This window comes from Hyaena hyaena, unplaced genomic scaffold (genome assembly GCF_003009895.1).
Source record: "Hyaena hyaena isolate Hyena2069 unplaced genomic scaffold, ASM300989v1 scaffold_120, whole genome shotgun sequence".
Classification (NCBI taxonomy): domain Eukaryota; kingdom Metazoa; phylum Chordata; class Mammalia; order Carnivora; family Hyaenidae; genus Hyaena; species Hyaena hyaena.
This window is the reverse complement of record NW_024080752.1, coordinates 2,662,631-2,679,370: the sequence shown is the minus strand read 5'-3', so window position 1 is coordinate 2,679,370 and position 16,740 is coordinate 2,662,631. Positions and strand designations below refer to the sequence as shown.

At 37.5% G+C, this 16,740-nt stretch overlaps 1 protein-coding gene across 3 annotated transcripts in view; it reads right to left on the bottom strand.

Annotated features, from left to right (window-relative positions):
• The window catches only part of ATP8B4 (ATPase phospholipid transporting 8B4 (putative)), a 232,935-nt gene that overhangs the window by 203,070 nt on the left and 13,125 nt on the right, over window positions 1-16,740 (bottom strand). For all 3 annotated transcript variants that reach the window (XM_039237152.1, XM_039237150.1, XM_039237151.1), the window contains exon 2: window positions 10,571-10,639. In XM_039237152.1, the coding sequence (XP_039093083.1) occupies window positions 10,571-10,598 (28 nt within the window). In that variant the 5' untranslated portion in view covers window positions 10,599-10,639. The remainder of the gene's footprint in view (window positions 1-10,570; window positions 10,640-16,740) is intronic.

Sequence of the window (16,740 nt, the reverse complement as noted above, 5' to 3'; positions counted from 1 at the left end):
AAAATAAAATAAAATAAAATAAAATAAAATAAAATAAAATAAAATAAATGATTATAGCGGTGCCTGGGTGGCTCAGTCGGTTACGTGGCCGACTTCAGCTCAGGTCATGATCTCACGATTTGAGAGCTCAAACCCCACACTGGGCTCTGTGATGATAGCTCAGAGCCTGGAGCCTGCTTCAGATTCTATATCTCCCTCTCTCTCTGACCCTCCCCTGCTCGGACTGACTCTCAAAAATAAACAAACCTTAAAAAAAATGTTTTTAATCTAAAATAAAGTATTATAATTCTAAGGATAAAATTAAGGGTTTTCTTTTACAAAACCAAAGTATAACAATTAGAATATTATACATATGGGATGCTAAATAATAAAGAAATGGAGAACTGGAGCAAATGCATTTATAAATATGTTCTAAAACCAATAAGTATGTATGACATAGAACAAGATTCTAAGTAGTATTTATAATTTTCTTATTCCTATAATAAGGTAGTTCATAATAGGCTTTTTTTGTGTACATGTCATGGCTAACACTTAACCCTATTCTAACAGAAAATACTCATTAACATATTCATTAACCGTTTTTTTCTTATTCAACTTCACTATTCATTTGCTTGTTCCTTACTCATAGATCTTCTGATATATTCAAATATGCATATAACTACCAGAGAATAGTAATATTTAATGTATTCTTCTGGTAAACTTATAAAACATTATTCAAAATGTGTTTTTCAGATTCCCACTATAATGGAGTAAATTGTGTAAGGATCAACCCATGTGTTAAGAACAACTATAACAGCTAAATGAAATATACAAAGTGTTGGAAAATACAGAACAACAAAATCAGACAAAACTTGAAGGGCCAAGAACCATCAGAAAAGAGCAATGTATTGATGCAAACCTGATATTCTGTACCTTCCCCCTTAAGGCATTTGCTAATTCCTCAGCCTCCCAGAGGTGAGATAAGACAATAATTAGAGTTCAGAACCCAGCAGGGAAGAGGAGCCTTGGTAACACTCTAGGGCTCCAGTTGACTTCTGAAAAGACTGCATTCTAGGAGCAAGAACTAACAAAAATAGACTAGACCTTATAAATACTGAAATCCAGTCTCAAAGTACCTCAGTTCCTGACTGGACCAAGATAATCTGTTCCTTCTCTAACTGTGTGTGAAAAGTAAATTCTACTCGAAGAAGAGAACATTATCCAGATCCTCTACAATTTTTTCATATGTAAGGCCTATATTTTAATAATAAAAAAGTCAAAATTTGTCAAACTGTTTTTTTAAAGGTTTATTTATTTTGAGAGAGATAGAGAATGAGAAAGAGCAGGGGACGGGCAAAGAGAATCCCAAGCAAGTTCCATGCAGTCAGCATGGAGCCCTGTGTGGGGCTCTATCTCATGAACCATGAGATCATGACTTGAACCAGAGTCAAGAGTTAGACGCTTAACCAACTGAGCCACCCAGGTACTTCTGTCAAACTATTTTTTAAAAACACTATATGCTGTGTCTTAAATTTAAGAACTCTAAAATGTTGAAAGTTAAAAGAAAAAATATATAACATGTAAGCATTAATCAGAGGAAACCTGGTATCACTACACCAATCTCAGATAAAGTGTTCTTTAATACAGTAAAAATTACCAAAGATAAATAGGGCCACTCCATAATAATAAAATATTATCCTTCCAGAAATATGTAACTCTAAATTTGTATACATCTAATCATGTAACCTAGAAATAATATAAAACAAAGCTGACAGAACTAAAAGGAGAGACAAATTTAAGAATAACAATAAACTAAAATATGGCTGTGATGGTTAATTTTAATGTGTCAACTCAACTGGGCAATGAGATGCCTGGATATTTGGTCAAACAGTATTCTCCATGTGTCTGTGAGAGCACCAATATGAAAAAGACCTTTAAACATTTGATGATCTTTATTATAAATGGCAGAACAAATATTGTTATTCCAACTACGGAAAAGAAAGTAAACTTAACAAGGATGTAAAATTCTAGTTAACATTTAGGAGAATTTACTGCCCAGAGAATGATCTATCTTCAAAATTACATGCCTGAACTACCATCAGCAATGGTAGTTCCTATTCTATAATTGGTATTCCTATTCTATAGGAATAGATTGTCAAGTTGGAAGAAAATCTAGACAAGATGACTGATTCTATACAGCCCAAAGGTATATTCATAGAATTATTAGATCAAAGACAGTAGCAATTGGGAATAAGGTATAACATTTAAGTAAGATGTCACAATAGACACTGAAGATTTAAGAGTCATCTCCAAAGAGAAGAGCAGAAGGAGAAGAGTACTCTGACGAACACAGTATACATCAAGAAAAGTATAGAAGACTGAACCAGGGGAAATTTCCACCACTGAGGTCCAGTGAAGGAGATAGGATCATAGCAGTCTGAGGAGCAAGAATTTCCACAAGAGTCATGAAGACCAAGAATAAAGTACGTTGAAGGAGAAAATACCCACCACCCCCTATACCCACTGAGAAGGGATAAAGGATGTTGTTGAGGATCAGCCCTCTTTAGAGAGTCCCCGGTGACTAGAGGTTCTTTAACAGTAGCCCAATCTAGCCCATGTCCTGAGTAATAAAACATCAGATTGCTCAAAGCCTACGTAATACCACATAATAAACTTAGAGCAGCACACAATTTTGCAAAGTGTATGAGAGCCAGAAGATAGCTCTTTTCTACACTTTCTTTTTGCAACTGTTCACAGTGACTATGATGGGAAGAATTTAAGTATGCGGTGTTCTCTCTATGGAGGAAAAAAAAAAAAGACTCCTATTTCAAAGAGATTTAAGCATGGCATAAAAATCTAGAACATAAGTAGGACTAAGAATGCCAATGCTGCCTCCTCCTCTCCCAGTTAAAGAGCTGATGAACGTATGAATGGAAAGCTTATGCCCTGAAAGACTTAAGATGAACAGCAAAGGTTTAGTCTCTGGATTAAAGCATACAAGAAAACTCATTAAAAAATACTAACTCCAAAGTTATGAGAGGTTTTTAAAACCAGCACTGTTCTTAGTATATCACTGGTCAATGCTGATTATCACTTCATTCTAATGGCCTCATTTTCAGTTAACTAAGAAAATAGAGGATTTTGAAAAAAATTTCAAAAATTTCAAAATATTAAACAAAAACCAAGCTCAAAAAAACAACTAATACCTTCACAAGTATAACTGCAAAAGTACTTAAGAAAGAACTTTTGGATTTCCTGTTGTTCCATAAGGGATAAACACAAGCAGAAATAACACTCCTTAAACATCTATAGTAATATACATACATGTACTTTCATACGCATGGATGCATGGATACAGTGCCTATAAGGGTAGTTTCCATGTCTTATATATCTTTATCATCAATCCTCTAAAGTAGGACCAACCCACTACCTGAAAAATAGTGTATGATCACAATAATGCCTGAGAAGCAGGAAGATACATTTCAACCAAAAAAACTACGTCCTTTTTAAGCACAGGAGACACATTGCCTAGGGCCCACAATACTTGTAGGGACACATAAAAATGTTTACATTTTAATTTATTTTAAAATTAGAAGAAAAAAACAAATATAGTAGTAATGGATTATATTTGTCTTTATACCCACGCCATTGTAAGATATAGTTTTTAATATTTTTCAGAGGAGGGAGCCCACAAAATGTCAACGAAAGAAATAATGTGACAGATCACACCCCATCAACATGCTGGATGAGGGCTTCCCTGGAGAGGGATGCATGCTGGCTCCACAACCTCCTTGGTTCTTTGGAAACAAGAACAGTTTTAGCTAGCTTAAAGAAAGCCATTATTACCTACTTCTTTTCCTTCCTCTGTTATCAAACTACATGAAATCTCAATTAGGAATTTTACACAAGAATAATGCTCTTCATATGCTTTAAAATGATTTGTCTGGGGCCTCCCATATAAGCTACATGGAAAGGGTGAATTGCCAAGAACAGAGAGCTTCCAGATAATCCAGGAGAACCCTAAATTCATCTGATATAAGGGATACAAACTAGGTAACAGCCACTTCAGCGTAAATAACCCAGAAACCACCAGAAGCCTGGCAGAACAGACTCTCCACAGCAAAATGTAAAGAAGAGGACACATCAAAGAGGGTAGAAGGGCGGAGACACAGTCAGGATCTCAACAGACCCACAGGCCTGTCCATGGAAATCAGGGATGCCACAGGTTCAGAGATTGGAATGAAACAGACCCTCACAACAGGCACCTCAGGCCCAGATAATCCTCATAACATTTGGCAATGAAAACCAGAGGGGTGTAATTTCGCAAGTTATTACAACCATCAGAGCTGAATACCTGCAACTTCAAAATTCAGCCTGCTCCAGTCTGGGAGAGTCAGGAGAAAGGACAACATGGAGCAGAGTCCCTACCCTAAAAGAGATGGCACAACAAACATCCTCGAGGACATGCAGCATCAAAGCATTGGTTTGAAAAATGCCTGGAGTTTACAGGTGGGTACAGCACCCATTCATGATAAAAAAGAAAATAACTCTCAACAAAATAGGTTTAGAGCAAACATACCTCAACCTAATAAAAACCCATAGCTAACATCATACTTGACAGTGAAAAACTGAGAGCTTTTGTTCTAAGATCAGGGACAAGACAAGATGTCCACTCTCACCACTGTTATTCAACATAGTACTCCAAGTCCTAGTCATAATAATTAGACAAGAAATAAAATTCATCCAAATTGGTAAGGAAGAAGTAAAACTTTCATGATTTGTAGATGACATGATACTTTATGTAGAAAACCCTTAAAGACTCCACCAAAAAACTACTAGAATTAATTACTAGAATTCACCAATAAAGGAGTTCAGTAAAATTACAGGATCCAAAATCAATATGCAGAAATCTGCAGCCCTTCCATATCTAAAAATGAAGTAGCATAAAGAGAAATTAAGAAAACAGTTCCATTTATAATTGCAATTAATATAATAAAATACTTAGACATAAATTAAGCAAGGAGGTGAAAGACTCATACTCTCAAAACTATAAAAAGTTGATCAGAGAAATTGAAGATAACACAAACAAATGAAACTATTTTCTAAGCTCATGTTTTGGAAGAACAAATATTGTTATAATGTCCATAGCACCCCAAGAAACCTATAGATTTAGTACAATCTCTATCAAAATATCAACAGTATTTTGCACAGACCTAGAACAAACAACCCTAAAATTTGTATGGAATGACCTCAAGTAGCCAAAGCAATCTTGAAAAAGAACAAACCTGGAGGTATCACAATCCCACATTTCAAGATGTATCACAAAGTTACAGTAATCAAAACAGTATGGAACTGGCATAAAAAGTACACACATAGGATGGCTCAGCCAGTTAAGCATCTGACTCTTGATTTTGGCTCAGGTCATGATCTCATGGTTTCAGGCGTTCAAGCGGCATTTCTGGTTCTGTGCTGACAGTGCAGAGCCGGGTTGGGTTTCACCCACCCTGTTGTCCCTACCCCGCTTGCACTCTCTTTCTCTGTGTGTGTGTGTGTGTCTCTCTCTCAAAATAAATGAATTTTATTTAAAATAGTCACATAGATCAATGGAACAGAATAGAAAACCCAGAAATAAATCCATGATTATATGGTCAATTATTTTCAACAAAGGAGGCAAGAATATACAATGGGAAAAGGTCTCTTCAATAAATGGTGTTAGGAAAACTGGACAGCTACAGGCAAAAAAAAAAAAAAAAAAAAAAGTGAAACTGGAACCGCTTTTTCACACCATACACAAAAATAAACTCAAAATGGAGCAAGAACCTAAATGCGAGGCCTGACCCCTAAGAACAGGAAGTAATTTCCTAGACATTAGCTATAGCAATATTTTTCTAGATATGTCTCCTAAAGCAAGCAAGTCAAAAGCAAAAATTAACTACTGGGATTACATCAAAATGAAAACCTTCTGCACAGCAAAGGAAACAACCAACAGAACTAAGTGATAATCCATGGAATGGAGGAAGATATCTGCAAATGACATATCTGATAAAGGGTTCGTATACAAAATACATAAAGAATTTATCCAACTCAATATGAAAAAACAAAGAATCCAGTTAAACGGGCAGAAGACATGAACAGACATTTCTCTAAAGACGACACACAGATGGCCAACAGACACATGACAAGATGCTCAAGATGACTCATCATCAGGGAAATCCAAATCAAAACCACAATGAGATCTCTATCCCCTCACACCTGTCAGAATGACTAACATCAAAAACACAAGAGATATCAAGTGTGGAGAAAAGGAACCCTCATGTGGGTTTTGGTGAAAATACAGTATGATACAGACAGTGAGGAAAACAATATGGAGGTTCTTCAAAATATTAAAAACAGAATTAGCATATGACCCAGGAATTCCACTATTGGGTATTTAACTAGAGAATACAAAAACAATAATTTGAAGGGATACATATACTCCTTTGTTCATTGCAGCATTACTTTCAATAGCCAAATTATGGAAGCAGCCCAAGTGTTCTGTGGTAGATGAGTGGATAAAGAAGACTTGGTGTGTATATATAATGGAGTATTATTCAGCCATAAAAAAAAAAAAATGATATCCTGCCATTTCAGGTGACATGGATAGAGCCAGAAATCATAATGCTAAGTAAACTAAATCAGTCACAGAAAGACAAAATCTGGTGATTTCACTCATATGTGGAATTTAAGAAACAGATTTAAATGAACAAAGAAAGACAAACCAAAAACAGACTTTAACTAGAGAGAACTAAAGGCTACCGGGGGGAGGGGGGAGGAATGGGTGAAACATGAAGGAGATAAAGAATACACTTATGATGAGCACTGAGTAATGTATACAATTGCTGAATCACTATATCGTACACCTGAAACTAATATAACACTCTATGTTAACTATACTGGAATCAAAATTTTTAACAAGAACAGAAAATAGACTGAATTACCTGGAATTCTTTCTATCTTGAAGAATGTGAGATTTATATGAATATGATGATAATAAATAATAAAGCATATGTAAGAGAAAATTTTTGTTTCCCTACAATACATTGTTTGGGCCTATTAGATTTTCATCTACATCACTAATGGCCCAAGCTTCCTGATGATGTTGTGAAAATTTACATAAATTTAAGCACACTTTTATTAAATGTTGCAAATATTAAATATCTCACTGAAGTAAAAAAAAAAAAAAATCACTTCTGCATGATTTTTCCTCCTGACCACCCCAGGCTGATTAGAAAGTCTCTAGTCTGGCAAATATACCACTTGCAGTACTGTTTAACAATTTCTAAGTTATCACTGCTACTGTAAACTTAACAATTGTGTGAATATACATGCATTTTACTGAACTGTAAAAAAAACCTACTTAAAGTCAAGAAAGAGTGGCATTTCCTAGCCTATATTAGGGGCTCAAAAATGTTAACTGACTGCCTGAATACTTTAGGTTATAATAGCTCTCCAATCTTTGACCAAATCTATAGGAACTGATGTAACCTAAAGATGCATCATTCCCAATTATGATGATGTAAAGGATGGTGTCAGTTTTCTCCAGACATCTGTGCCAGAGCAGATATAGACCCACATATGTGGCCAAAACATTTAGCCTCATTACCCAGAAATTATTATTGGTCTGTAAAATTAAATTCTATGTGAGGAAGATCAGAAAGTTGCATTCCTCATGAAAACACTACTTAATAAATTGTCCATTAGAAAATGTCCATCAGCTGATGAGTGGTTCAAAAAGATATGGTTTATATATACAATGGAATACTACATGGCAATGAGATAGAGTGAAATCTGGCCACGTGTAGCAATGTGGATGGAACTCGAGGGTATTATGCTCAGTGAAATAAGTCAGGCAGAGAAAGATAGACACCATATGTTTTCACTCATATGTTTATCAGAAGAAACTTAACAGAGGACCATAGAGGAGGGGAAGGGGAAAAAAATAGTTAAGGAGAGGGAGGGAAAGAGGGAGAGAGGCAAACCAGAAGAGACTCTTAAATATTGAGAACAAACTCAGGGTTGATGAGGGGTGGGGGAGAGGGGGAAAAGGGTGATGGCCATGGAGGAGGGCACTTGTTGGGATGAGCACTGGGTGTTACATGGAAACCAACTTGACAATAAATTATATTTAAAAAAAGAAAACAAACTATATGGTACTTGTGCCAAAAATGTACAATCCAAATTTAGTTAGGAATTGGACTAGACTTTTCCAAAATTCTATATAATGAAAAACTGGTCTAAGTTTAAAAGAAAACAAAGGGATTAAATGCCAAATCCAGTGTGTGAACATTTATTAGATACTGTACCAAAAATAAAAATCAGCTCTGAGAGATAAGAGGAAAAATTGAAAAATAGAAATCTATGTCATTAATTAATGTTTTACTTTTTGGGTGTTGTGACAAGACTATAGACAAGAATGTCCTGTTCTCAGAAAATTCTTCCAGGGATGTAAAGATCATTCCATAGCCACATATCAAAAGTGTGATATACCACATCAACAAAAATGAAGGACAAACCCATATGGTCATCTCAACAGATGCAGAAGATAAAAACAAAATGTCAGCAAGGTGGATGTAGACGGCACGTATCTCAACATAATAAAGGCCACATATGACAAACCCACAGCTATCATCATCCTTGGTGGTGAAAAGCTAAAAATGTTTCCTCTAAGGTCAGGAGCAAGACAGGGATGTCTACTCTTGGTACTTTTATTCGACACAGTACTGGAAGTCCAAGCCACAGCAATCAAGTAAGAAAAAGAAATTAAAGGCACTCAAATTGGTAAAGAAGAAGTAAAATTTCACTGTTTGCATGTGACAACAAACAATTGGGACTATATCAAACTAAAAGTCTTTTGCACAGTGAAGAAAACCATCAACAAAATGAAAAGGCAACCTACTAAATGGAAGAAGATCTTTGTAAATAATATATCTGGTAAGTGGCTAACATCCAAAATATTTAAAGAATTCATATAAATCAAGATAGATAAAATCCAATTAAAAATGGTCAGAGAACCTGAACAGACATTTTTCCAAAGACATACAGATGGCCAACAGACACATGGAAAGATGCTCAACATCACTAAGCATCAGGGAAATGCAAATCAAAACCACGATGAGATAGCACCTCACATCTGTCAGAATGGTAGAATCAAAAAGACAAGAAATAAGAAATGTCGGTGAAGATGTGGAGAACAGGGCACCCTCATGCACTGTTTGTGGAAAGGTAAATTTGTACCACCACTATGAAAAACAGTATAGAGTTTCCTCAAAAGATTAAAAACAGAAATACCAAGGGTGCCTGGATGGATCAGTCAGTTGAGCATCTGACTTTGGCTCAGATCATGATTTCACGGTTCGTGGGTTTGAACCCTGCATTGGACTCTCTGCCATCAGGGTGGAGCCCACTTTGGATTTCTCTCTCTGCACCTTCCCACTCATGCCTTCTCCCAAAAATAAACATTAAAAAAAAAAAAAAATGCCATGCAGTCCAGCAATTCCACTTCGAGTTATTTACCCCAAAAAAACAAAACCTCTAATTCAAAAAGATATATGCACTCCTATGTTTATTGCAGCATTATTTACAATAGCAAAAAGTGAAGCATCCCAGTGTCTACCAACAGATGAATGGGCAAAGATATACCACACACACACACACACACACACAGAGGAATACTATTTAGTCATTAGAAAGAATGAAACCTTGCCATTTGTGACAACATGAATGGATCTAGAGGGTATGAAGTTTAGTGAAATACATCAGACAGAGAAAGCCAAAACCATATGATTTTACTTTTATGTGGAATCTAAAAAATAAATGAACAAAGCAAAATAGAAACAGACTGATAAATACAGAGAACAAACTGGTGGTTGCCAGAGGAAAGGGGGAGTTAACAAGTATAAACTCCCAGTTATAAAATAAGTCACAGGAATATGAAGTATTACATAGGGAATATGGTAAATAATAATTTTGCATGGTGACAGATGGTAATTACACTTATCACAATGAACATTTTGTAATATATATAAATATCAAATCACTATGCTGTACACCTGAAACTAATAATATTGTATAACAACTCTACTTCAGTTAAAAATAAATAATTTGGGGGGCACCTGGGTGACTTAGTCAGTTAAGCACCCAGGTCTTGATTTTGACTCAACACAGGATCTCATGGTTCGTGTGTTCAAGCTTTGCAGCAGGCTCTGCACTGGCTGATAGTGCGGGGAAATCGTGCTCTTGCTCTCTCTTTCTGCCCCTCCACCACTCACTCTCTCTCTCTCAAAATTAATAAACTTTAAAAGAAATAAATAATTTTTAAAGAGCACAAGGGAACTTTCTGGGGTGATAGAAATGTTCTATTATCTAGCTTTGGGGTTGGTCCAGATAAGTATATACAATTGTCAAAACTCATCAAACTGAATACTTAAGATTTGTGTATTTTTGTATATAAATTACACCTCTACAAAGCAAAATGGAGTTTAGTAAGTATAATAATAAAATAAAGATTAAAAGTCAGATTCACTTTGTGGCATCTGAAAACCTCAACACTTACCAAGTGATTTTTTTTTACTGCGGAACATTATTGCACCCAATTATTTTTCACCAGGCTTCAACAGTTGGCCTATGTAGAAAAGAAAAGTACACAACATTAGTGTTTGGAAAAATGCCCATTAACCATAAATTTCCATCTTTTAACTTTCTTCCTAGTCAAATCTAAATGATTAGGAATCATTGACACAATCACAAATAACAGATTCCATTTATCAGGCTTAAATCCATTTATCTTATGTAGGTAAGAATAATTCTACACAAAAATAATCTATTCATATTATAGATACTATATGAAACAACATAAAGTAAGCCCAAATATGCCATTCAATTTGGCATTAAAATTCAGCCAAATTTTCTAATTTATCCCAAATCCTATAAATCAGAATATAACAGGGGTAAAGCTACAGCATCTGCTTTTTATTTAAATGTCATTAGATGATTCCTTCCCACAGCTAGCACTGGGAACCACTGCTAAACTGTGGGAGCTGCATAGGAACCGAAATTATTGGCCAGGCTCTAGGGAAACAAAATGCAGTTAAATGTTTCTCCATTTATTCTGTGCATAGTCTTCTCCAGGTAGTTACCAAAAAAAGCCAGAATAATGTTATTATCTTTCCATTTTTCCCTGCATGTGCTCTAATTGCCTTCATATGGTAAACTCTATTAAAGATTTAGAATGAGTATAGAAAGGGGCAAACAAATGATTTCAAACATTTAGAACCCAATAGACTGTGGAAATGAAAATGACCCCAGGAGACTTTTCAAACACACGACCGGTTAGGCAGAGGTACTGAATACGTGTTCTTTCAGTTTGAAAGAGAAACGACTTCCTCGCTCTCTGTTCAAAGAGGTGGTGTGGCAAGATGCAGTAAAGACACATGAAGAAGAAGTTGGTCAGTCATATAGAGACCAGAGCATAGGAACAGCAATGCTTATGGCTTAGCAGTTACAAGACAGGGGTTTGCAGAGGAAATTCATCAATGTCTACTACCGCTCCACTACAAATCTTTGAGAGTCTAAGAAGCCTGAAGCCATCCATATTGCCTCCTGCCGTGCCCCCAGATCCACAAGTTCCATCCACCCCCTCCAGGAAAAGCGGCAGCCTGCTGAGGGCACAGCTACCCCTGCATGTGCCTGACAAATAGGAGCACTGGCACTCTGTGAGACCTACCGCCTTTCTAGGGACCGGTTATTAAAATGATGACTCTGTATAAGAAAATAGGGCAACTGCTGCCAGGTGCTGCTAGAAGCAGGGATAAATCCTTCCATTTTAAATGTAGACCACTAACTCTTCTGTTTCTGCCCCCATGTCTTCTAGCAACTGTGCTGCCCTAGATGAGCCCTCTGCTGCCTCCTCACCAGGTCCCCCACCGAAGCGGCAGGCATCTGGTTGCCTCTAGGAGTGGTTGCTGACCAGTGATTGCTTTTCCCTGCACTGCTCAAAACAGGTTTCCCTGCTCCAGCCGTAGCCACCTACAGGTCAGGGTCCACATGGAAGCACAAACATTGATATAAACGGTAAGTGGCATCTCTGACAGTCTGGACAAAAAACTCCAATTACTTCCTGACAGCCTTAGGGAAAAAAGACCAAGGGTAGCCTGGGTGGCTCAGTGGGTTAGGAGTCGGACTCATGGTTTCAGCTCAGGACATGACCTCACAGTTCATGGGATCGAGCCCCGCATAGGGCTCCATGCTGATAATGCAGAGACTGCTTAGGATTCTCTCTCCCCTCCTCTCTCTGCCCCTCCCCCACTCTTGTGCGCATGCTCGAGCGCGCTCTCGGTCGCTTGCTCTCTCTCCAGCTCTCTCAAAATAAATCAATAAACTTTAATAAAAAGAAAAGAAAGACCGGATTCTAACGTGATTCCTTGGGTGTTCCACATCGTTGGATGTCCCTGTTCATTTTTCTAGCCTGATTTCTCCTCACTCTCCTCACAGCCCCCATTCCTCCTTGCATCCCGTCATGTCCATACAACAGAAGTACTCAATTCAGCTTATTTCCAGCTACAAGTCCAGCACATGCTCTTCCCTCTGCCTATAACCACCTAACTCCATCCAACCCCTTAACCAGACTAACTCCTACTTTTATTTCCAATATCAATTTATACATCACTTCCTCTACAAGGCATCTCTGATCCCCCAAATCAGAGATAGGAGCACCTCTATGTGCTCTCATATAGACTAGAAGTTCCCATTTCAGAGCCCATATCACTCAGAACATACTTGCCTATTATGTTACATTGGCTGCATCCTCAGTCCACAAACTCCAGTAGAGCATGGACTTCATCTGTCTGGTCCACAGTTATATCGCCAGCATCCAATGCATGACTGGCATACAGTAATGCTCAATAACTATTAGATAAATGAAAGAATGAATGATGTCTTAAATTTCTATTAGGAACGGACCAAGGGCTTTCAGACACAAAAAGGCACTTCCTTTTTCTAATTTTTTATTGAAGTGTAATTAACATACAATGTTATATTAGTTTCAAGTATACCACATATTGATTTGACAATTCTATACATTACTCAATGTTCACCACAGTAGGTGTAAAGAAACTTCCCTTTTAGCAACTATTCCTTCCTAGGACTCAGCCCCATGCTCCAGAATGTCTTAGATCTCCCCAAGCTGGGGGCCACTGTGACTTTCTCGTCTACTTCCTCCTTCTACCCAGACCCCATCCTCTTTTACACCCACATCTCCAGCCTAGGAAAGTTGTGAAATGATGAACAATATTTACTTAACAATAGGAAGAGTGTTGCAGGCAAACTGAAGAGCACAAAGAAGAAGAGAAATTTGCAAAGCTTGCAGAAGAAAACAAAAGGAAGCACAAGAAAGAAAGACAGACAAGACAGACATGCACTGAAAGGATTTTTGAGGTAGGGTCTTCCTGCAAGAAATAATATGGATAAAAGTGGGTTTTCATTGAAAAATGACTATCTTTGTTCTAAAAAAAAAAAATAGTCACAACAGGGGTGCCTGGATAGCTTAGTCAGTTAAGCGTCCGACTCTTGATCTCAGCTCATGTCTTGATCTCAGGATCGTGAGGTCAAGCCCTGTGCTGGGCTCCATGCTGGGCTTGAAGCCTACTTAAAAGATAAAAATAAATAAAAATAGTCACAACTGATACAACATGGGAGCATGGAAAAGGATGAATGGATTCTGTGACAAGGATATCTGGATCTGGTGGCCCCATCTGGCCAGATGATTAAGGTTCATGTGCAAGTTCTAAGCCAACTTGTTAGGGCTTTAAAATTCTCTCTGGGGAGTAAGACAAACGTGTTGTGTTTTCGTGGGCTCAGAGTCCCTGGAGCAGGTGAAAGGAATAATGATTCTTTAAGCAAGATGGCAAAAGGGACACTACACCCTGACAGGTGGCAATTAGGTGCAAGCAGAAAAAAGAAATTCAATCTCCCAGGAAGTTAATAAGAGTACTGGCCACTGGCCAATTTATTCTTTCTTCTTAATGGTTTGCTACATTGCTTTGAGGGATTAGTACTAACAGATAACCAGTTCAAAAGATGAATATATAACACAAAGACAACTAAAAAAATATATCCGTGTTATCACCCCTCCCCTTCTTCTTTTAGGTAATTCTGCAAGCACTTCCCATTTTAAAAGCTCCTAAGCAAGCAAACGTAAAGCAATACCATATCCTTCCTAAAACCACCTCTAAGCCATATAGCTATTTCATTTTTAATTTCTCTAATACCACCTTTCAAAATGTCTTCAAAACCTTTTATTTTAAAAATACTGAATAAATTCATTTTGTAAATTTTAGCTGTTTGGCTCTTGTAGAAAATATTCTCTATTTAATAATTCATCCAGAATGATAATATAATCAGTATTGAATGAATTAATATTTCCATAAGATTTGTGAAAGTTATTTCTTCTTAATGACCTTCTTCAAGTATTTTCCTTCCTTAAGACATAAAGTTAAAATGAAAAGTTAAGAATAGACCTTCAGGCCCATGTTGCTTCCAGTTCACTATTTTCCTTTTGACAGCAACGATTCCAGACTGTTACTTAACGGAGGACTCACACTAATATAACAGATGTTAGTTTAACTTTGAAGAAGTGAAATTGAGTGCTGTCATTCTCGGACATTTATCAACTCACCAAAATACCTCAGCTGACACTCCAGTTCTACAAGATGTCAGAGCAAAGAAAAAGTCATCTTGTGTTGAACTTTTGGACCAGTTGGTCTAAGGAATTAGAGTAAGCCAATCAGGTGAGAGAAACGGTTTGCTAACGTGAAATCTAGCTCTAGAAGTAGGAATTCTGAAATTCAACTATTTCCAAGTGCTGAAGCAAAGAGTCTTTATATGCATACATTCCTTGCTTTTGATATCCCCCCAAAGTCAAGGAAATGGGAAAAGGAAAGCTGCTGGCAGGTCTTATTTAATTCTTGGTTTCATCTCATGCAAGTGATTAAAATGGTGGCTTCCCTGTGTGAAAGTCATGGTGGGGGGGAGGGGGGCGATTCAGAAGAAAGAGAAACGGGAAAAGAGGAAGACAGAGCAAGGGGTAGTTAAGTAAAAGCTAAGGACTTTTCTGTGTATTACTTCATTTTAAAAAGCAGTGAGTAATTTTTTTAAAAAACATTGAAAGTTATACTTGCATAAAGGATTTTTTTTTTTTTTTTTTTTTTTACATTTCCAGTTCAGGTTTTGAATCTTGGTTATAGAAAATAACTCTCCTAATGGAAGAATAACAAAGTCAAAAGGAAGACTCTAGTTTGTTCAGGGAAAGTAAGGAGTTGATTTCAGACACCATGAGACTGAGGGAGATAACAAGATATCCAAGTTAGAAAAGCTGCTTCAACAGCTGTATCCTGTATCCAGGAGCGCATCCTGTCCATAATATGATTCCACAAGGTCTCTACTTATAGTGAATATGGGTACACCTGAGCGCAGGTGACTCAACATTTTAAACAAAGCGTTCAAATGGAGATTCCCTTTAATGATCTGAGGCCATTCAACAATCAAGTTATTATAGTTAATTCCCCATGCTCCAATTCCATGATCACCAAGCAACCTGCTGATAATAACTTGCTTTCCCACAGAAGTCTGCCTACAGGGAAAGAGTACACTAGTCATACATGCTGAAGTGAACATTCTGGTCCTCTTGACAGTTATATTACACGTTTCAAATTGTCATTCTTATTTTATGTTACCAGTCTCCTGAGCTAGTATTAGTCTAACTCAGAAAGGTAAATCTGGTTTTGGTATGCTGTTGGATTATGGTCCAAAACCTACAAGACAAACAACCCATTCTGAATGCAATAAACTCCCCAAGAGGCCTCCAAGGGAAAGGCCAGCCCACTGACCTGCTCAAGGGGCAGCAGGATGGGGTGGTTGGAAGCTTGTCCTTGGGAATCAAACAGGCAACCCTTGGATTCCTGCTTTTTCCAGTAACTCATTACAGAATGCAGGGTAAATACACTCTGTAAGTCTCAGAACATACTGAATGAACTATTGGGAATGGGGGCACAAGATGAAAAGGCTCATTAGATATTAGTTGTCTTGAAGGCAGCCCTCTGAACTTTCTCTGTCAAAGTAGCTGCATAAACATTAGGATTAAATGAGCACAGTGAGTCTAACTTCCTTCAGGACATTCTACAATAAAACAAAGCAGATAAGTGTGAATGGATAAGAAATCTTTGAAGTCAAAATGTTTTTGTGGTGAGGGAACAGCCCTGGGAATAAACTGAGAGAAGGGAAAATAGTGGGAAGAGAAAGACTGAACCTAAGAGATAGAGGGGTACCTGGGTGCCTCAGTCAGTGAAACATCCAACTTTGGCTCAGATCATGTGAGATGGAACCCGTCATGAGGCTCCATGCTGACAGTGCAAAGTTGCTTGAGATTCTCCCCCCTCTCTCTCTGCCCTTCCCCCACTTGTTCTTGCTCTTTCTCTCTCTCTCTCTCTCTCTCTCTCTCTCTCTCTCTGCCTCCCCCTTCTCTAAATAAGAAAGAAAAGAAAGTAAGGGAAGAGAAAGAGAAAGAGAGAGAGAGAGAGAGAGAAAAGAAAGAAAGAGAAAGAAAGAAAGGAGATAGAGCAAGAGAAATGCAAAGGAGGAACTAGAGGACATGGGAGAAGAAAGGGGAAAGAAAAGAGCCAAGGCAGTTGAGGAAAAGACAGGAGCGGCGGAAGCCAGGAGAACAAAAAG